At 37.6% G+C, this 22,881-nt stretch overlaps 1 protein-coding gene across 8 annotated transcripts; it reads left to right on the top strand.

The window, feature by feature from the left end:
• The first annotated feature begins 612 nt into the window (after positions 1 to 612).
• LOC107763246 (casein kinase 1-like protein HD16) lies at positions 613 to 11,627 on the top strand. Of its 8 annotated transcripts, XM_075252288.1 has the most exons (19): positions 619 to 900; positions 1,055 to 1,089; positions 1,615 to 2,081; positions 2,329 to 2,454; positions 2,531 to 2,604; positions 2,706 to 2,775; positions 2,854 to 2,909; positions 3,050 to 3,121; positions 3,310 to 3,404; positions 3,704 to 3,770; positions 3,860 to 3,989; positions 4,085 to 4,303; positions 4,385 to 4,515; positions 6,117 to 6,215; positions 9,491 to 9,665; positions 9,756 to 9,846; positions 10,504 to 10,661; positions 10,751 to 10,939; positions 11,247 to 11,627. In XM_075252288.1, exons 3-19 carry the CDS (start codon positions 1,668 to 1,670, stop codon positions 11,304 to 11,306), a joined length of 2,226 nt encoding a protein of 741 aa, XP_075108389.1. In that variant the 5' UTR covers positions 619 to 900; positions 1,055 to 1,089; positions 1,615 to 1,667; the 3' UTR covers positions 11,307 to 11,627. The 8 variants fall into 8 exon arrangements, with proteins under 8 accessions (XP_075108391.1, XP_075108389.1, XP_075108393.1 ...); XM_075252292.1 differs by lacking the exon at positions 6,117 to 6,215; XM_075252287.1 differs by lacking the exon at positions 1,055 to 1,089 and having other exon boundaries at positions 619 to 949.
• Positions 11,628 to 22,881: the final 11,254 nt, after the last annotated feature.

Raw genomic sequence — 22,881 nt, 5'->3', positions numbered from 1 at the left:
AATTATCGTATTGAAATTGAAAATTTTGGTATTTGGTATTCGATATTTTGGTATTCGGTTTAATTTTTAAAGTAAATTGGTATTAGGTATGATATTTGTTATTTTAAAATGAAATACCGATACCGTACCGAAATATATATTATATTGCACAATACACATATTATTAATTATAACATAAATATAAAAAATCTAGAATTTTACTTTCCTTTATTCTCTAAGTTTATCAATTAACTCTAAGCAAGTAACAAGACATTTCTAATGATTAGATTTATTCCTTTATGTATAATTTTCTCTCTCTGAGTTGATATTTGCTGGTTTTGGACAAAACTTTTGTCAACAAATATTTTTAGTTTTGTATTTTTTAGTACTTTAATTAAGAATATTACAGTCTCTGACTCTACATACTAGTTAGTATTCAAGCCGAATAAACCGAAGTTACCTAACCGAATAAACCGAAATCGAAAGGAAAAAAACCGAACAATACCGAATTTAATTAGATACGGTATTAATATAGCATTTTAAGAAATTGAATATCAAAAATACCGAAGTGAAATGTCTCGTTAACGTACCATACCGACTAACCTATAACACCCCTAGCTCACTATTCCAATTATTATTATTTCACAAAATTCAAAGGTTTTCGAAATCCAAATTCTCACCGGACGTAATAATATTACTTCCTTCTCCATTTCGACTCCTGCCTTATCGATATACTCCCATTCATATATTCACACGAAACCATTTCTGCATTTCATTTTTTCTTCTCCTTTCTTGTTTTTGTGCTACAGATAAGATTCTTTGTCTTTGTTTATATTTTTTCAATTTCTTGAGCTATCTCCCGTGGTATCTATGAGTTCACTGAAGATCTAAAGTTTGATCAACAATTACAACTCTTGTTTGGTACATTAAATGCGTTGATTTTTGTTCAGTTTCTCTCCGATCCTTTTAGGTTTGTTGTTTTTGAGGTATCATCTCAAGTTTTTGCTTTTGTTTCTTGGTTTTGTTGGATTCTTTTGGATTTCCCTTTTTGCTTTTGTGGAATGTACCAAAACAGTTCCATCTTTGTTGCTTTCTTGATGATCGGTTGAGGTATGAGTAGGATCACATTGGTTCCCGTCATAGAATCTTTTTCGTGATTATAGAATATCATTTTGTTGAACTGTTTTGGTTGTGTTTCTTTGATAAAGTTTCTAACTTGGATGTGGTTTGGCTGTTTAGCTTTTATTGTTGATTCCACTATTAAGAACTTTCCTTATCATAGGAATTTATGGAGCTGAATTTATTGGAGCTTTTATTGTTGTTTCTTGATTGGGAAAATTTTATGATCAAGAATGAAGTTACCAGCTTTTACATAGATGTTTCGGATTTTTTTGCCAAAAGTAGAGATATGTTTCTAGTCACCTGGTCACTTTTAATATTTTAAGTAAGCAGAATTATAATTTTGAAATGTTATCCTGTAAAGTTTCCCCAAGTTTCTTCATGTTTGAAACCTGCATTTTCTGCTCCTGATTGCAAATTGAGGTCTGCATTGGGTTGTTCACAAATTGTTAAAAATCTCAGTTTTGAGCTTCTCTTTTATCTTTTAAGTGATTCTTCTCTTATGGGTACCACCAGATTTTCAAGGCAAGGTGGGTGAATCGAGTTGAATGTGATTTGCATGGGTGAGGATGCCAGATCTGCGTAGGGGAGCACGGAGATCAAAACGGCTTGGTGATCCCCAGCCTGCCCCAGAACCCTCTGGCCAAGAAGAAAATTGGGTTTTGCCTACTCAGAACAGAGGTCGAAGAAGAGGTGGTGGTGGAAGAGGAAGGGGTAATGCAACAGCTGTAGCAAAAGGGCCTTCAGCAGCGACGCGGGCAAGGCCTGGTGGTGCTGGTAGGGGTAGGGGGATTAGGTTGATAGATTTAGATCCGGAGCCACCTTGTGAGGTTCTTCCTCAAGCTGTTCCTGTTGGTGTTGCAGAGCCAGCTCTTAATAGAGCTGAGGGTGCTGCAGATAAAAATATTGCAATGGAAGGTGGGAATAGAGACAAAATAATGGGAGTTGAAGAAGAAGCAAGCACAACTCCAGTACCTGATAGGGTATCTTCCTGATAACCCTAACATCTGTTTTGTTGCTTCTTTTTTCTTTTTGAATTTTCTTAATGAAATTGGGGATCAACTGAAAATCTTCTTAAACTTGACTCTGCCATTTCACTCTTCACCATCTGCTTAAGGAAATATGTAGATAGCGTTAGTGATAGTCAGTGGAGCAAGACTTTAAATGTTATATATATACTCTTATTGGGAGTAGAATTCATGAAAGAAGGCTTCCTCTGTCTGGACGCAGGTGCAAGTGGGTAATTCTCCTGTATATAAAACAGAAAGAAGATTAGGTAAGGGTGGATTTGGACAAGTTTATGTTGGTCGTAGAACAAGTGGAGGAACTGAGAGAACAGGACCAGATGCTGTTGAGGTACTATCCATGCCATTTATTGTGTGATTTGTTGAAATTATTTAGTGTATAATACAGTGATAATGTTCTGCTCTAGGTTGCATTAAAGTTTGAGCATCGAAACAGTAAGGGTTGCAACTATGGCCCTCCTTATGAGTGGCAGGTGTACAAGTAAGTGAAATTCCTAAGTTTGAAGTTTGTGGTATGTATAATATTTTTTCAGTCTTGAGATGCCTTTCTTATCATCTACTTGCAACTTTACTATTTGACAGTACCCTAAACGGCTGCTATGGGATCCCAGGGGTTCATTATAAGGGTCGTCAGGGAGATTTTTACATTCTGGTGAGCTTAGTTTTCTCACCATTAATATCAGTGTCACTTGTTGCATCTTTGTGATGTTTGCTGAATATTAATTTTTAGGTGATGGACATGCTTGGACCGAGCCTTTGGGATGTCTGGAACTCTTTAGGCCAGTCGTAAGTTTTGCGACTACATCTCCTTCACATTTAACTTGACTGCAGGTGCATTGGAATGCAAAGCAGTTTACTCTGTATTACTTTCCCTGCACATGGACGCGCTATATGCTTCCTGTTTGATGATAATTAACCTGCAACAGAATGTCACCAAATATGGCGGCCTGTATCGCTGTGGAGGCAATATCAATTCTCGAAAAGCTTCACCTTAAGGGGTAAGTGTATTGATCTCTTCTATATAGTATATACATTTCTTTTGCGTCATTTTCTTCATGTTTCATCTTTAACTTCCTTGGGTTTAGCATTGCCTTCTCTGTTTGCATCAGTTCACTTTCCCGTTCTAAGCTCAGGAGTGATGTTGTATATATGAAGTTAACTGTTCAGCGTTGTTTCTGTCTCCTAGGTTTGTGCATGGAGATGTGAAGCCAGAAAACTTTTTGCTTGGTCAGCCAGGAAGTGTTGATGAGAAGAAGCTGTATCTTATTGATCTTGGTTTAGGTACGATGTATTATTATTATTATTATTATTTCATTTTCTCCCTTAATCACTCTATGCTTATCCTTGGTGTGTCAAACGCCTTTGCTTTTCTAATTTTTGGAATGGAAAAAGAATCACCTTAGTGAGCTAGATTTGTAAGCATAATGTCTGTTTTTCTGTTGAAATATGTCTCTAGATATCTCGGTACATTTGCGGGACAACTTTCTTGGTAGTGGGTTTATTATATTTGAAGATTAATAATTCCCTTTGTTTTAACTCGATGTGTGCTTTTTGTGATGCATTATTTTACATTGATGCAGCATCTAGATGGAAAGATTCAGCATCTGCTCAGCATGTCGAGTATGACCAGAGGCCAGATATATTCAGGTTTATGGAATTTGACACGTGATTAAATAAGCTTAGATATGTAACTTCATTTTCATGTTTTGTGCACTAAATATGCTTTTATTTGACAGGGGTACTATAAGATATGCAAGTGTACATGCACATTTAGGTCGGACCGGGAGTAGAAGGGATGACCTTGAGTCTCTAGCATACACATTAATATTCCTTATAAAGGGAAGGTTACCATGGCAAGGCTATCAGGTCGGTTGTTTTTTGCTTCACTATTTTGTTGCTTGGGCATAACTTTGCTAATTGAGTTTAATGGTTCTACTGTATGATGTTTTGAATGGTGACAGGGTGACAACAAGAGTTTTCTAGTCTGTAAAAAGAAAATGGCCACTTCACCAGAGTTGATGTGTTGCTTTTGCCCTGCCCCATTCAAGCAATTCCTTGAGGCTGTAACAAACATGAAGTTTGATGAGGAACCGAATTACGCCAAGCTCATATCATTCTTTGAGAGTCTTATTGAGCCCTGCACATCACTGAGGCCAATAAGAATTGATGGGGCTCTTAAGGTCCATCTATCTTTATGCATGGTTGTATGTGTTTGCATGATATATTGGCTCCTTACTTAGCTGTTACCTATCCTTAATCAGGTTGGGCAGAAGCGTGGAAGACTGCTAATAAACTTGGAGGAAGATGAGCAACCAAAGAAAAAAGTGCGACTCGGTAGTCCTGCAACCCAATGGATTTCAGTTTATAATGCACGGCGTCCCATGAAACAGAGGTAGTTGCTATATGTCAAAATGTGATACTGTGATTATAGTTCATAAGTTACATGCAATAACCGTTTTGCTTTTCCAAAAAAGTGCCTCAAGTGCTTGATATTGTTTTCTTTGTTTTTGCTCTTTGCAGTTTAGCTGTGAAATTGTAGACATCTCATATAAAGTCTTACAGCGAAAAATTAGATTTTCACACATCTTCACTGCATAGACATCTCAAATAAAGTCTGTGATTAATTAGATTTTCACATATCTTTGCTGCAGCGTTGCATCTTTCCAGTTTGTTCTGTCGTTTATTTTGTTTGGCAGAAGAGCAAAGTATGTAATCAGTTGTTGGAATACCAACTTGGCAATAGAAGTGTACACAGACTTGCATGTCATCTGATGTCCTTTCTCAACCCTATGTTATGGATGCACTCCAGAACTTGAGAAATTAAATATACTTTAAGCAGAGAACTTGCATGATTTACTGTCAAAACATGTAATTTTGTACGTGCATAAATGCATATAAATGGAAGCAGGGGCATACATATTTGAAGGAAGATGCTAAGGAGGATAATTTAACATGTGAAAAAGTGTGACACTTACTGATTCTTGGGAGGTTGGTAGCTTTTGAAAATCTGACCCACGAGGACCTTCAGGAATATTCCATGTTTAGGTGATTGCATCATATATTATCTATTCAAGGAAACATCAAGATATAGTAATATACTGACCTCTGCTAACTACGTTTAACTGCAACTAGAGATATAGTAAGGTATATTGCTGGTTTCAGAGAAGGCTATTTCGTGCAGCCCTGCAGATCACAGTTATATATCTTTGCAGCTTAACTTCTCCTTCTGATGTATGTGTGGACTTTCTGTTTTATTTGGATGCTTACATATGTTTTTGGCTGAGTTTGACAGGTTTAAATTTCTGGAGTTTATTTTTCCTCAAAGATTCTATATGCGACAAAAAGCGTCTGTAGGAGTTGTAGATGCCTTTCTGTGTTTGTTGTCTCTAGATTGAATGTATAAATTTATCTGATCTATTTTGAATATCTTCTTATTGAGACTCCGAAGGCGCTTCTTCATGAAGTGTACTAAATGAACCCCAAACTTTCAACTCGAAGAAATATGACTTCACCACAACTCCTAAAAATCTTGGACGAACAAAAGTCCTGGCTGAGTAATGGTACGTATACTCACCAGGTAAACTAGTACATACTTGCAATATTTTTATAAAGTATTTGTTTTGTGCTTTCATCTGCTGAGTGAAATTCTGAGCAGCTTCTGGATGCCTCTTCATAGTGTGTGCTAAAGAGAAATATGAGCTGTTCCCAAGGAAAAGAGTACTTGGCTGCAACTCTTATAATATTTAGCGAGGATTTAATGTATGCTTTACAATATATTATTGGGACTTGATAAAAAAATATTCTACGCTAATTGGGAAACATATCCTCCTGTGAATGTTTTTTATGTTGTATGCATACATGGCTGCATGTTTCATATGGTTAACAGCTCTGAAATAGCTATTTCATGATATAAGTTTTCTGATTTGGCACATTAGATTTGACCTTTGGTTTAGATTTGTTAAATTTAATATCCATGATCTAAATTCCGAGTAGCTGCTGGGTGCCTCTTCATAATGTGTGCTATGGAGAAATACGAGCTTTTCCTATGGAAGAAAAGACTTGGCTGCAACTCTTAAAAATTTTGGCAAGGATGTAAGTCTATGCTCTATAACATATTGTAAGCTAACCGGGATTCAAGTGCTTATGTACATGATTTTCGTAAGTATGCATGAATGGCTGCATGTTCCATAAGGATAACAGCTGTGAAATAGCTGCTTCATGTTAAGTTTTTGATCAGCACATTAATTAAATAATATTTAATGAGCTTCTGGAAAAGCACTGAACCTCGTTGAACTTGAACTTCATAAGATCTAGTAAATGGGGGACTAACGGTGTTATGTGTGTTATGTGTTCGGGAAACCACTGCTGTTTAGCTTTTTCAGTATTATTTATCATGCCAAAGGTATGGTAACTAATCAAAAACAAGTTATCAAAATGAAGAAGCTGAATCAGTTCATTAATGCTGTTCGCCTCTCTAATGAGAAAAGTGTTTGTTGCTAATAAAACTAGTTGTTGCTGTTCCGGGCAAACAAGAGTTTTTAATTTGTTTCAAAGAGACAAAGACTTATTTTTATTTTTATTTATTTATTTTTTATTTAGTTATATGTTTGTCTTTGTCCTTCTTGAGCCGGGGTCTACCGGAAACAACCTCTCTACCTTTTGAAAGGCGGGGGTAAGGTCTGCGTACACTCTACCCTCCCCATACCCTACTTGTGAGACTACACTGGGTTTGTTGTTGTTATTGCCTCTCTAATGAGAAAAAAGATTATATCCTTAAGCTTGTAAAAATGCTTTTGGAGCATGTTTTTTTTTTTTTGATAAGGGCTTTTGGAGCATGTAATAAGAATATTATAAAGACGCATAAGTTATTGCTGATAAGTTATGCACCCAAGGGTGTAACCTAGCGGTTAATGAAGTGGGTAAAACCATGGGAGACCCGGGTTCAAATCCTAACGGAGACAAAAAATGCTCGGTGACATCTTCACTTCCGTCTAAGCCTTGGCAGCAGAGTTATCTGATACCTGTGCCGATGGAGGTAGCAGGTACCTAGGGGAGTAGTCGAGGGTGCACGCAAGTTGGCACGGACATGACCGTTCAGAAAAAAGTTATTGCTGATAAGTTGTTGTGTAAATGGTTTAGATCTGATGAAAACTACACTTGCATTCCTTCATTGACGTGGTGGTATCTCCTTTCTCAGGAATCAAGTACGGCAGAACTCATAATTACCTGCCATTATTGGAAGTAATATTCCCAGGCTAAATATCTCCCTAGGTTCGATTGTCAGTCTAGTGAGTTAGCGCTGAGGCTTTCTGTATTTTATTGCATGCATGGCTAATAGGCATGTGTAGCTGTGATACTTTTTAGGATTATAGCAAACTTGGAGCAGAGTGGACTTACGAGGAAGTAGCTGAATGTCTAAAGTAGAACTTTTGAAGTATTTATTTGAAGATAGGCTTCTTGAATACCAATGATTTTCTTCCAAACACGCAAGTTGTGGAACTTCTAACTTCCGCTAAATGCTTTCATTACTGAGGAAAAATGACTATGATAAAAGATAGAAAAAGGGGAGGGATCTTTTCACCTAGTTGATTTGCAAGTAAAAGAGAACAGGAAGTAAGAGGACCTTTCCACTTATGTTCTTAATGCTTTTTTATATTGGGAAAATAGAAGATTTTGTCTTCTCCTTTCCAAAATCTTACGGAAATGATGAGGAAGGATAAATGTAGATAAGTTTGCCCTTTTAACCACTCATGCTAAGGATATAGGAGCATCAACTCTTTCCTGTGAGCTCTCGAGGAGCAGGAGTAATCGTTATCAAGATATCTTTTGTGTTTTTCCATTGTTCCCAGGGATTCCTTTTGAGGATCTGTTCCCATGCTGCAAACACACAAATCCGAACTGGTGGAGCTGGAGCTGGAGAGGAGAGGAGCAGTAGGGTAACAAAGAGGTTTTTGGGAAGGTGGGAGGGAAAATCAAGAGACTGACGAGGCTTTTGTTCTCAGATTGTGTCATGACGATCTTTAAAGGAGAGGTCAAGTAAAGACATGCGTGGTTGTTTGGGGGAAGGTTGAGGGAAGATCTGAATTTCCTGAAGGTAAGGTGAGCAGCGAAATGGTCGGTATAATGTTCTGACATGGTGGTGTTTCGCGAGGTTAATAGGGTTATGGGTTTTTATGGAAAAAGTTAGTTTCACACTTTTATTTGTAGTTTCACCTAATACCCTCTGAGAATTGCCTCTGGGAGTTGAAACGTTTTTTAATTGTTAGACTACTTTATTAGGAAAAGGTGCCGTTGGTGGACTATATTCTCTAACAGTGACATCTGAGGGACCAGGAAGGAAATTAGGGCAGAGTCCATGGACCGTTTTGATAAAAGCTTGCTATTTCCTTATTCCTGAGTGCCACCTTTCGAATGAATACTTGTTTTTTGGGTGTTCTGAAGTATAATTGATGTTTCTAGTCGAGCATAAAAATGACATGTTTCTCTCTTCCACCGAGCAAGGGATAGGGATACTCCAAACCAGAAGAAAAGAAAATAACCGTGTGCTTACACTTGCATGCATGTTTTATGGTACATCCATGAACATCTTTCCCACCACTTCATCTACCTGAACAAGATATCAACCTGGAAGAAGAGAATGCACGTGTGCTTACAGTTGCATGCGTTTATTGGTACAACTTTAAATATATCCGCTGCCAAGCTTTCTTGTGCAATGTGATAGTTCTGTTTATGAGTGGTTCTTTCTAGTAAAATGTGATAGTTCTGTGTAATCTGCTAACACAAACTTGGTTATTCCTATATAAACTGTTTGACCTCATAGCTTCACATAAACAGAGGCGTGCACAGGATCTTTTGTAAGCGATGTCAACATTTAAAGAAGTGAACAAATGAACAAATCAATGTCTAAAGTAATTTTAAAAGCACAATTCAGATCATATTAATAAAGCACAATTTATTTATGTTATTACAGCTCTCATGGACGAGTTTTCGTTTCTTGAAATGTATTCATAATTGCCTCATTAGAATAGTACTATGTTTTCGTTATATGTAATGTCATTGTTTTGCACCGCCTGGGCTAAGGTGCATCCGCCCGGCATATAAACACATTTAACTGTCAAGTGCATGAGTTAGTCACATATTAAATGTTCTCTGAACGAGGGAATATTGTGCAAATCATCTCCCCATATGCATTTACTATATGCCTCTTCTATAATTGTTTCCTAAAAAGACTGAAGCATACTCTCTTTTAGGCTCGCACGTGTTAAAGTGTTGCAGTTAATAGTTTCTGTTAGCTATTTTCTGAAGTGCATTTGATTCTATATTAGTGTGGGCTGCTGATAGGGAAGTGTTAATGTTGGATTTTGTAGATATCACTACAATGTTGCAGACTCTAGGCTCCAACAGCATGTAGACAAGGGAAATGAAGATGGTCTTTACATCAGCTGTGTGGCTTCAGCTGCCAATCTTTGGGCCCTAATCATGGATGCAGGAACTGGTTTCTCGTCCCAGGTTTACGATCTTTCAGCTGTCTTCCTCCACAAGGTTGTCATCTGAATCACCTACAGTTTTTGTCCCTTTACTTCCTCTGCAGGGAAGATTCTTACCTATAACTCATTTTTGGGTTCTTCTTAGGATTGGATAATGGAACAGTGGGAGAAGAACTACTATATCAGCTCAATAGCCGGAGCAGCTAATGGAAGTTCTTTGGTTGTTATGTCCAAAGGTTAGATGTTAAAGGAGTATGATCTGATTAATTCACATATCAGGGCTTTAACCAATGTGCAGATAACTGCTGAAAAAGTAGTATCAAGTTATTTTCGACACCACTTAATTGCTTGCCATCATAGTCATTGCCGCCTACCTAGCACTTTGTAGTCTCCTCAAGGTTGAGGTTGCCTATGGTTCATGACTGCTCACCAGAAAATGAGCTCCACTGTCAGACTCCTGGGACAAGGAAAAGCTACAGGAACACTTCTTTTGTGTTCTTCTGTCGAAATTATGTTATCCAGTATTGGTAGAGAATACCCTTGGATTTTCCAAGGCAAAGACGGAAAGGAAAAGGGCATCCCATCACTAGAATGGATGATTGCATGCCAGTCGTCTCAAGATAATGGTTGTTGCTTCTACAATTATTATAGATGGTTAACTTTTATCTGGTTTTGGTTGACCCAGAATTCAAAAAAGGATACCAAATTCCTCCTCTTGATGCATATGTTCTCAATGTAATCGCCATATATACCTGCCTGCTTGATGAGCTGTACTTTTATTAGCCGCTGCAATTTGCTTGCTAAGGTTTCACTTGCTGAAGATAGTTGAATAGAGTTTTAGTCCATGTGTCTATAAACACTCTATTGACTACTCTTGGTGCTTGCTGAAACAGGAACTCCTTATACACAACAGTCTTACAAAGTAAGTGAATCATTTCCTTTTAAATGGATAAATAAAAAGTGGAAAGAAGGCTTCCATGTCACATCCATGACCACTGCTGGCAGCCGGTGGGGCGTGGTGATGTCCAGAAATTCTGGATATTCTGAACAGGTAAGATAGCTTCCATTTGGTGGCCACTTCTAATGCATTTCTTGTTTCCCTCCAAATAGAAGAAGCTTAAAATAGATGATTCCATGCAGGTTGTAGAGCTTGATTTTCTCTACCCAAGTGAAGGAATACATCGACGATGGGAAAGTGGTTATCGAATAACTTCTATGGCTGCTACTGCTGATCAAGCAGCCTTCATATTGAGCGTACCAAGGCGTAAAATGATTGATGAGACTCAAGAGACCTTGCGGACATCTGCCTTCCCAAGCACCCATGTAAAGGTGATCAGTCTCTCATAATCAGATGTTTCCTTTGCATATTGCATTTTCCTTAACTGGAGGAATAAACAGTAGTTATTCTCCCCCTGTTCTTCCAAATCTTCACAAAGGGATAACTTGATCAAGACTTTCTTACTGGCTAGTTTTACTTTTTCTCTACTCCCACGTCAAATCATAGGCTCTCATATTTGTGTAATTGCTAAATCATCAAATGCACTGAAGTTTGCGGAATATGTTTTACATAGTGTGCAGGTAAGCTTTTCGTTCTTTCCCTGTTTCTGGTTGCTTATTGCTTGCATTCATTTCTCAGGAAAAATGGTCCAAGAATCTTTACATTGCATCCATCTGTTATGGTCGAACTGTCTGTTGAGGATGTTGGTCGCCGTGATCTCAATGTTTCAAGAAGAGATATGGAGGATGGATTCATCTGGTCAAAGCTGGATTGCATCTGTAGCCGGTCCTCATTTTTCGTGTGTAAACTATGTTTTGTACGACAGCATACTGGAAAATAGGAGAAACAAACACCACTTGAGAACTTGCAGAATCATGGCCTGAAAGCAGGCTGGAGCACCAATTGGGTGGGTGACCAAAATTTACTGGTTTTGGCAGTTAAGGCTTCCAACATTTGCAATTTTTATACCTCAAATGAAAAGGGTCCATTTATTCCATAATATTATTGATTCTTGCTGCCATGTGGTTGCATCTACCCTAAATGTTTTGACTAGGGCGCTGCTGCAGGATGGCTGAGTGATATATTTCTCGCGTAACTGGATGTTTTTCTAGGTCTACTACAATGGCGAGTTTGAGAATGTACTTTTCTGACGAGAACCAAATTGCGCGACTTCTGCGATACTAGCACATCCAGATACCAATAGTTGACGATGCAAGTAAAGAAAGCATAAAACTGCAGGCTGTGTTTTAAAGCGTAAGCAGGGAAGTTCCGCTGTAATACAATGGTGTCAAGTCGAAACCAAATTAGCTTATAACAGTTGTTATGACTCAGTTCCAAACTAGTTGGCTTCAGTTCTTTAACATTGAAATCATGTATGGCACAAAACATCTCACGAGGTGGCAGAAGTGGGCTTTGGGTGCTTGTCCAATTTTGATACTTGTGATTCATGAGCCAAACATTGAAAAACAGAGAACGACTGAAAGTTGAGATCATCATTTCCATCTCCTCCCGGGACACACTAGATAAACTCCGCTGCTAGGTGTTTGGAGAATTAAAATATTGAAAAAAAAAATATATTTGAAGTTGATAGTAAAATAGAGTATTTGGAAAATAGAGTAATTCTAAGTGGAAAAGAAAAGTCTTTTTGTTGGCAGAATATCTTAACAGACACCTCTACTTGCATCGATTTGACATGCTGGTTTTCGTACTTCATGTAGTTTCATCAAGATATTTGAACCTGCTTAAAACTAATTTTTAAACCCCTCTAACCGTTGATTGAGCTCATGGGCATTTGTTTTGCCGAGTCAGAAAAATGAATCGTTACAAGCTATACATGTATTAATTTTGATTTAAAAAAAAAAAATCATTAAAAAGTGTACCCAACCCAAGTAGAACCCTTCCCCTTCAGGTCTACCTGTCCTGAACCCCTTCCTTGTCCCCCCCTTCCCCATTTTCTTCACCCCGCCCTGCCCCCTACCCTCCTTATTAAGTTTTGTGGATACTCAACAAGAAAACTTAAAAGTATAGTATTAGGAGAAGAATTTTCTCGAATTTTCTTTAAGGGCAGCTAAAAAACCGATCTCTTAATGGGGTTATATTTTGAAACATATCAAGAAGCTATGGAAATGCAAAGTAATTTTTTCGATAATTTTTTTCTAAGACCGTGTCCATGGTGTTCATGGGTTTTCCAAAGGGATCCGGTGAGTGAGAAAAATGTGGCGGAGTCCGCTAGTGGTCATTTTCCAGTAATGGTCTGGTTTTTCTTTGTGGTAGTCGGTGGTGAGATACTTCCAACGATATAGTTCCCTATTTTCTAGTGATGGTTTGCTGCTCATGTAAAAGTGTAGAAGCAGCAGAAAAGGTGAGCTCGAGCTTGAGCTCTAATGGAGGAATTCCAGAAGATTTTTTGAAAAGAGAAGAAACTGAGATGTTCTCATTTGGAAAATGAAAATGATACATTGTATTAACAAAGATGAGTGCGTATAAAGAAGATACACATGTAACAAAAAATATATCTAACTAATCAAACTAACCTTGACAGCAAAGCAACAGTGAGACTAACTAACTATACAACGAAATAGTATAGTTTACATATAAATATCTCAATACCTCCTCTCAAGTTGGAGGTGAGTCCTTCATAACCAACTTGCTCAGAATTGCTGTGTGTTTGACTCCAGTGCCTTGATTAAGATATCAACCAGTTGGTTGTTAGTGCCAATATAATGTAGGAACACTAGATCTTCTTGTAATTTATCCCTCACAAAATGGCACTCTACTTCAATGTGTTTAGTCCGCTCATGGAATACAAGATTTTGAGCTATGTGTAACATAGACTAACTATCACAGAACACTGTAACGTGCTTAGGGAAGGGAATTGTTAACTCATCAAATAGTATGCGCATCCAAGTAAGCTCACCAACTACATTCCTTAAGGCTCTATACTCTGCTTCAGCAAAGGATAGGGAAATTGTCTCCTGCTTTTTGTTCTTCCAACTGATAAAGACTATCCCCAAGTAGTGCCTAATATTCACTGATAGATTTGCTAGCGTCCAGACATACTGCCAGTTTGAGTCACAATATCCCCTGATGGTGCAACCAGAACTGTTAGACAAACGATCCCAAGTATAGGATCACCTCTCAGATATCTAAGTAAACGATTAGCAACTTTCATGTGAGGTTCTCTAGGGTTTTGTATGAATTGATTGAGGTGCTGGACACTGTATGCAATGTCTAATCTAGTATTTGTGAGGAAATTTGATTTCCATATCACTGTCCTACAGGATGAAGGATCTGTTAAGACTGCACCCTCTTTGGCTTTCAGTTCGACAGTGAGATCAATGGGTGAACTGAGACTGCTGTAATAAATATACTCATACTCTCTCAGTAGATCTAAGGAAAATTTTCTCTGGGAAGTGATGACACCATCCTCTTTATAGAAAACTTCTAAGCCCATAAAATAATAGTCTTCCCAATTCCTTGATTTTGAATTTGTCATGTAGGAAATTCATTAACAAAGTGATCTCCCCTGAATCATTCCCAGTGATGATCACATCATCTACATAGAAATCAATATAGATAATAGAAGAAATCAATTTTCTTATAGAACAAAGAGTAATCATGCAGAGAGTGAACATATCCATTGGAACATAGAGCCTCAGTCAATTTGGCATACCATTATCTATTGGTTTGTTTCAATCCATATAATGACTTATTCAATTTGCACACTAGGCTAGGTGTGTCAACCAGTAGTCCAGGGAGGCAGGTCCATATACACTTCCTCATATAGATCTCATGAAGGAAGGAATTATTTATATCAAGTTGAAAGATACCCCAATACTTCTTTATTACATTTGCTATGAGTGCCTTAATGGTGGTCATCTTCACAACTAATGAGAAGATCTTAGTATAATCAATTCGAGCATGCTGAGTATATCACCTTCACCACCAACCTAGCTTTGAATCTCTCAATGCTACCATCAACTTTATGTTTGACTTTAAACACCCATCTACAGTCTATTAGATTCTTCCCAGCAGGGAAGAGACTAAATACTGAGTGTGATTGGCATGAAGAGTCTCAAACTCTAGAGTCATGGCTGTTTGCCAAGAAGGATTCAAAGTTTCTACCTTATAAGAATTTGGCTCACTGTTATGACAAATATTTTGAAGAAGTTGCTGACTATCATGGAGGAAAGAGTTAAGGGAAACATGGTAATGTTGGGAGAAAAGAGCATTAAGGGAGAAGGGAGGATCTTGAGCACTAGCAGTGTGTACATTAGGAAGCAAATTTGGTATGGAGTAGATGTAATATTTCAAATTCACAGGTAGGTGGTGTTGTCTAGAGGATCTTCTAGGTTCCTAGTGGGCCTCAGTGAATGTTTGAGGACTAGTGACAGGTGACTATGATGGTAAAGGGTGAGTGAGTGAAGATGTAGGTGGTGTTGAAGTGTGTCCAGGTGATAGTGTATTAGAAGTGTCACTTGTAGCTTCTAGGGGACTATGCATAGAGTCAACAGAATGCAATTGACCAGAAGACAAATCCACAACACAAGGAACATAATTGAATACTGAAGGAAAAGCAGAAGAAGCATCAGGCAACATACCAAAAGGAATATTATTTTTATGAAAAATCACATCCCTGGAAACATGTATCTTTTTAGTGGCCAGATTCAGGACTTTGTAGCGTTTTGAATCATAGGGGTATACCACAAGTACATGAGAAGTGGTCTTAGGTTCAAACTTATCCTTATGAATCTTTGGTGTGGTAGAAAAACACAAACAACTAAAACTTCTTAAATGGAAATAAGTAGGTTTTCTATTGTAAAGGACTTCAAATAGGCATTTGTTTTTGAGATAGGTAGTAGGTAATCTATTTATAATGTAGGTTGTAGCCAATACACACTCCCCCCAATATGTCAAGGGCAATTATATTGAACAAGAGTGCCCTGAAAATTTCAAGAAGATACTTGTGTTTCCTTTCTACTTCACTATTCTGTGGAGGTATATAGGGACATGTTGTCTGATGAACAATTCTTTTGAATAGAAAAAAGAAGGTGGAAATGAGTGGATGGTTAGGAAGACCAAGATATATAAAGGATTAGTATTTGAGATTATGTAAGTTATCCAAGAGGATATTTCTATACATAAGAGGAATTCGAATTGGCTCATTACGAACAATCATTAAGGCGGTCTCCAATCTCGTTTGGTTTGGGGCGATCACTTGAACAGGGTATATACAACAAAATATTAACAAATTCTAAACCATTTTCAGGTCTGAGGCATTTAACACTGGGTTTCAATCATAGATATGAAAGTTTTGATAACTTGTAAAGCATTGCTTTTACAACTTAAGAGATGGGTCCAAGTGGCCCTGCTGTGATTGTCCACCAAGGTGAGAAAGTATTTTTAATTATCATGGTTAGAAACATGATAGGTTCCCCACTGGTCAACATGAAGAAGATAAAAATACAACTGATAGTGCTAGTTCTCTGAGGAAAGGGAAGTGTAGGTTGTCTAGCCATGGGAAAATAGAACAAAGGAAGGGCTGCTTAGGTGAGAATTGAATAGGTATGGAAGATAGTCCCCTCATCTTAACAAAAAGGCACATGTCTCAACTTAGAATGTCACAAAAAATACACATCATTCTTATCAGATGAGAAAGAATGGGAAGAAAAGCACTAAGCTTTATCGCAACTGGAATCATTTATAAGTGACTAAGAACGCTGATAGTGAAAGCTATTTACATCACAAGAACCAGAAAAAGTTGAACATGGAAGTGATGAATTGAAAGTAAAAACTGAAATGGAATAGGAATTCCTTAGATAACTTGAGCAAAGGAGGTACAAGCCATCCTTGACTTTTCCAATCTCCAGAGGCCTCTTTATTAAAGGGGCCTGTAACAGACATGGAAAATCAGTAAAGGCAACCAAACCTTTAAGATGAGAAGCCAAGGAATGAATTGAAATAAGATTGTACTTAAAAGATGAAACACAACGTAACAATCCGACCGATCATTTTAAAATTTAGCACTTTATTTGGGGAGGGGGGAGGGGGGGTTGAGACTTTAAGTAGCTTCATATTATGTATTATGACTTGTGTGTATGGTTGGTTTCTACTTTTGAGAGGTGCAAAGTTGATTTGGGAAAGTAATTCTTAATTCAAATGCTTTAAGTTGGAAAAGTTGACTAAGGTTTGACTTTTGAGTAAATAATCCAAGAATCGGGATTTGATGGTTTCAATAGGTTCTTATGGTGATTCTGGACTTGGGTGTGTGTTCAAATTTGAATTTGGATGTTCCAAAAAGATTTTGGCTCAATTTCTCGAAAGTTGGCGATTTGAAGAATTCAAGAGTTTACAAGTTTGATCGAGAGTTGACTTTGATGGTATCGGGTTCAGATTATTATTTAGAAACTTGGAATATTTTTTTATTAATTAGAACTTGTGTGCAAAGTTTGGTTGTAATCCGAAATGTCTAACTGTAGTTCAGACGCGTTCAACAAAGTTGAAATGTTAAAACTTAAGAGAATAAGCTTGGCCTTCAATTCTTGGTTTTGATGTTAGTTGTGGTGTTTTGAGACTTTGGATAAGTTTATGTAATGTATTTGGACTTTTTGGTATAATTGGACGAGGTCCCGTGTGGCTCAGGGTGGGTTTGGACCACTTTGGGTTGTGGTTACAATGATGATTTCTGGTGCTTTCCTGACGAGCTCCATGATCGCATAAGGTGTTTTTGGGTGCTGCTGATTTGTTCATCGCATTCCCAAAGTGATGTGGGAGCTATCCATCGCGTTCGCGCGTTAGGCTATGCATTCACAAAGTACTAGGGGAGGTCGGTCAGCAGACGCTCGCGTTTGCATCTTGACTCTCGCGTTGGCGGAGTGTTGAGGCTAGTTGACCTACGCGTCCACATGCTATAGGCTGTGTTTGCAAAGCAGTGTATGAGGAAGGGTGATTTTTTATATCGCGATCGTGATTGTGGTGCCGCGATCACGTAGAGTACTGCTGGGCAGCTTATTTAAGTTGCCATTTTCGAAAATTTACCCATTATTTTATATTTTGAGCTTTAGACTTTGAAAAGAGGAGATTTTGAAGAGCCATTTCACTACTACCATGAAGGTAAGTGATTTCTACTTAGATTTAATTTTATATATTGATTACCCATGGATTTCTACACCTAAAATGTGGAATTTTAAAGGAAGTTTGGATTTTTTGTCTACAAATTAAGAAAGTGTATTTTGAGGATTTGAGTAACGATTTGGACTCAGTTTTGAAAACTAATTATATATTTGGACTCGGAAGGTTATGGATCATTGGATTTTGGTATTGGTGTCTGACTTCGGGCATGCGGGCCTGGGTTGGCTTTTGTTGACTTTTGAAAATTTCTTCAAAGATCGAAACTTTATGGATTGGGATCGCTTCCTATGGCATTATTGACTTCCTTGGATGATGTTTGTCTTGTATTTTCGCAATTGTAGGACTAGATAAAGGTTTTGGCATAATTCAAGGTTGAAGACTAGCCCGAATGAGGTAAGTATCTTGTCTAAGATTGATTTGAGAGTAATTTCTTTGTTGGCTGTGATATTTGTTATCTGTTGGGGTGACATATATGCAAGGTGACGAGCTTATATGCGTGCACCGGGGTTATTCATGATCAGGGTAGTTCTTAGGCCATTATATACCTTATTTTACTATCATTCTTCTTTGATATTGTGTTTCTCCGTATGTATGACTACATGAGCTCTCATTCATGCTAGAAATTATGTCTAGGCTATTTGCTCATTTGTTGAGGCATGATATGGTTATTTTTGCTATGTTGAGCTATTTGCCTTAGTCGTAGTCATACTTTTCAGTCTTGATATTATATTCGCGTGTTATATCTTTGTCTCTATGCACTTTTTATATGTTATCTCACATGTACTGGTGTCTTTGTGTGTGACACAGGTTTGAGCTAAGTTGTGGCACGTGAGTATATTGCTTGCGTTATATTGATTGTGATTCTGTGAGATATTGGCATATGGAGTCTTGAGCGGATTGATGACCGATCTTAGACCGTAGAGTCATGTTGTTATTGATAGTGAGGTGATGCGTACGCTAAGCCCCATATTAGGCTGAGTGGTATTGATTGTGAGGTGATACGTGCGCCAGGCCCTATATTGGGCTGAGTGATATTGATCTTTGATTTTAATTCGATTAGCGCTTTGATTAGGATCCGCCCCTCTGGAGTCAGGTAATAACCCGTGTTACTTTGGGCCTTGTGAGTACAAGCACTTGATATGTGCTTGGTGAGGGACTTATTTCAGGCCCCCGTACATGTAACGACCCGACTTGTCATTCTGAATATTTACGCTCCTTTAAACTATTTAAAATCTTGAGTAGCTTCATATGATGTATTATGATCAAGTTTGAGTTTTTATTGTATTCGACCTCGGATCGGAGTTTTGATGATTCTGTTAGGTCCGGATGGTAATTTTGGACTCGGGCGTATGCTCGGAATTTAATTTGGATATTTCTAGGATGTTTCGACATCATTTCTTCAAGAATAAGTGGTATCACATTAAGAAAATGAGCTCCAAATTCAGTTTTTATTGAAGAATTATATCCATATGGAAAGTACGGAGCCATAGCAAAAAGAATCGTCGAATTCGGACATCGTATGTGAGAGTTATGCCCATTTCCGGGCGAAATAGAAATGATTTCCCATCGCCAGCGCCTAGGATAGCGTGGGGCGCTAGCCCTGGCGCTGGCAATCTTTCTAGAAACTGGGCCACAGTTAGCGCCCCACGCTACTTGTGGCGCTCGAAATGTAATATACTCATTTCGGGGTTTATTTTTCCCATTCCTCTTGGCCGAAATTTGGGATTTTCCTCCATTCTCTCAAGACCTCCAACTCCCCCCATCTTCAAGGTGTGTAATCTTTACTAATTTAGTGTTTCATTCCATCGATTCCACCCTAAAACTAACTCAATCCTCCATAAAATACATAAATCTTCAAGAAATTTCTTCAAGAACTCAAAGGAGGGTTTTGCAAGATTTCTTCCAAAAGGTAATCTTACACCCTTAGACTTACATGTATGGATATATTATGGGAATATCAGTATCAATTAGGTATTGGAACTTATGGTATGGTGATTGGAAGCCATAAGTTCCCAATTTAAATATATAACCATTGTAGAGATTGAAAGCTGATTATTTGATGGAATTTTGTTGGTTGGGTATGGATGGATGGTCTTGTATATGATGTTGGAAGTTATGAATTGTTTAAAAATGATGGTGGGATAAATTATTGGTAAATGGTAGTAGTTGGATGAACTAATTCTATGGTTAAGAGATGTAGAGATTCATGCCTACTAGGTATTTGATAAAGTGTCTAAATGGCCTAAATTATGGAGTTTGTTACTAATATTGGTCCCATTGGATGTTGTTATTGTTGATTGAAGTTGCTTAGTTAGTGGATCATTATAGTAACATTAAGGGACGAATTTGAAGTATGTTGGCTAAACTTCCCTCTTAGAATTGAATCCCACGATGTTCTTGTAAGTCCCGAGTTGTTCATTATAAATTGACTATTCCGAATAAGCTTTGTGCCGAAAGAGATATGTTCAATATATGTTCCGAATGCTCTTATCATGTTATGTTATACTTCGGGAATGTGTTCAAAGTATGGTCTGTGTATTAAAATGTTATGGCTTTGATTTGCGTTTCAAATGAAAGTTATGATGCCAAATTGGGTGAGAGAAAATCGATGTGCTTAAGACTCTTAATTATTCATATGTATACCTAAGATATTGATTAGAAATGGCTTGTTATTGATAACCCATAAAGATGATGGAAAGTGAAAGAAGTGGGTTGGAGATGTAAAGTGTGGCTACCGTGCCAATAATGAAAGTTATATTTGTGGCCAATGGTGCCAATGAAATAAAATGATGTGAGAACGGTTATGAAATGAGCCTTGATTCAACTGCTCTAAATTGACTTCGAAAATAGATTTGCCTTAAAGCTTATGTGCTCAAGTCATGCCCAAAGATGGTTGTTTTAACTAATACTATGCTTTGTAAGTATTTCCAATATGGTTTGAGCTCTTACATAATCATGAGTTGAAATTGTGTATTGCCCTTTTGGGGAAAAGTATTTCAAGAATAAATGGTGTGTTACTCATTTATGATTTTAACTTGCACTTCGATTGCCAATCATTTTACTCCACTTCTTGGAAAGAAATCTATTGTGTTTAAAGCCTTCATTACTAATGAATCTAAAGTTGTGATTTTCGGAATATTCTATATATTGATATTTATGATGACGATCCATGAAAGGAAATATATGAAAGTGTAGAATATGAAATACGACCATTGTATCATGAAAGAAGAATCATATGTATGGCCAAGAGAGCCAATAAAATAATGATGTTGTAAGTGGTTGAAAGTACAAATGAAGTGATATATGGTGTGAAAGGTTATGAGATGAACGTATTTGTACTTTTGTTTCCAATGTGTTATAAGCTCCTACGTTCTCATGAGTAAAGGCTATGGTGTTCCTAAATATTTTTAATGCTCTTAATGTTCTATGATTACCCATGGCAAGTATAAGTAAGTGATAGTATGAACATAAAATGTGGCCGCTTGCCAAGATGAGAATTATGAGGCATTGTATGTTTCAATGTTTTCAATCATAGTATGTATGCTTCTAAAATAATAAAACAAATGACTTCGATGTTAGGTCCCCGAGAATCATGAACTTAGCTAATGACCTTAAGTTGACAAGAGGGTATATAATGAGGTGGAAGAGAGATGTCCCATGCTAAATGATGATGAGCCTTAAGAAAAGAAATTGGGCTCATGTGCCATTGAAATCGACTTATTGATTCACCATGCATGTGCTAATGTAATGAGCTATGTCACTCCATGATGTGTGAATTGGGAACTCTTGGTGTGTGAATGAGGATTTAAGTCTCAATGGGTGTCTATGTCAGATTCTAACCCTCATGCGAGGATGAATGATCTTAAATGGGGGAGAATGTAATGACCCGACTTGTCGTTTTGAATATTTACGCTCCTTTCAACTATTTGAAGTCTTGAGTAGCCTCATATGATGTATTCTGTTAGGTCCGGATGGTGATTTTGGATTCGGGCGTATGCCCGGAATTTTATTTGGATATTTCTAGGATGTTTCGACATCGTTTCTTCAAGCATAAGTGGTATCACATTAAGCAAATGAGCTCCAAATTCAGTTTTGATTGAAGCATTATATCCGTATAGAAATTATGGAGCCGTAACAAAATGAATCATCAAATTCGGACATCGTATGTGAGAGTTATGCCCATTTTCGGGTAAAATAGAAAATATTTCCCATCGCCAGCGCCCAGGGTAGCGTGGGGCGCTAGCCTTGGCCCCGGGAATCTTGAGGTTCTGGAAACTGGGCCACAGGTAGTGCCCCATGCTACCTGTGGTGCTCGAAATGTTATATACTCATTTTAGGGTTCATTTTTCCCCATTCCTCTTGACCAAACTTTGGTGTTTTCCTCCACTCTCTCAAGACCTCCAACTCCCCCCATCTTCAAGGTGAGTAATCCCTACTAATTTGGTGTTTCATTCCATCGATTCCACCCTAAAACTAACTCAATCCTCCATAAAATACATAGATCTTCAAGAAATTTCTTCAAGAACTCAAAGGAGGGTTTTGCAAGATTTCTTCCAAAAGGTAATCATACACCCTTAGACTTACATGTATGGATATATTATGAGAAAATGAGTATGAATTAAGCATTGGAACTTATGGTATGGTGATTAGAAATCATAAGTTCGAAATTAAATACATAACCATTGTAGAGATTGAAAGGTGATTATTTGATGAAACTTTGTTGGTTGGGTGTGGATGGATGGTCGTGTATGTGATGTTGGAAGTTATGAATTGTTTAAGAATGATGGTGGGATAAATTATTGGTAAATTATAGTAGCTAGATGAACTAATTCTATGGTTAGAGATGTAGAGATTCATGCCTACTAGGTGTTTGATAAAGTGCCTAAATGGCCCAAATTATGGAATTTGTTACTAATATTGGTCTCATTGGATGTTGTTATTGTAGATTGAAGTTGCTTAGTGTAGTGGATCGTTGTAGTATCATTAAGGGATGAATTTGAGGTATGTTGGCTAAACTTGTCTCTTAGAATTGAATCCCACAATGTTCTTGCAAATCCCGAGTTGTTCATTAACAATTGATTATTCCGAATAAGCTTTGTGCCGAAAGAGATATGTTCAATATATGTTCCGAATGCTCTTATCA

This window comes from Nicotiana tabacum, chromosome 4, assembly GCF_000715075.1.
Source record: "Nicotiana tabacum cultivar K326 chromosome 4, ASM71507v2, whole genome shotgun sequence".
Lineage (NCBI taxonomy): Eukaryota > Viridiplantae > Streptophyta > Magnoliopsida > Solanales > Solanaceae > Nicotiana > Nicotiana tabacum.
The sequence above is the reverse complement of the archived record's forward strand: the minus strand, read 5'-3'. Positions and strand labels throughout refer to the sequence as shown.

Bases quoted from the DNA above. Each gene is read 5' to 3' on its own strand.
- LOC107763246 (XM_075252288.1), top strand. From the start codon at position 1,668: ATGCCAGATCTGCGTAGGGGAGCACGGAGATCAAAACGGCTTGGTGAT. The intron at 9,666-9,755 runs GTTGTCATCTGA...GGTTCTTCTTAG, and splicing joins CAGCTGTCTTCCTCCACAAG to GATTGGATAATGGAACAGTG. The intron at 10,940-11,246 runs GTGATCAGTCTC...TTCATTTCTCAG, and splicing joins TCCCAAGCACCCATGTAAAG to GAAAAATGGTCCAAGAATCT.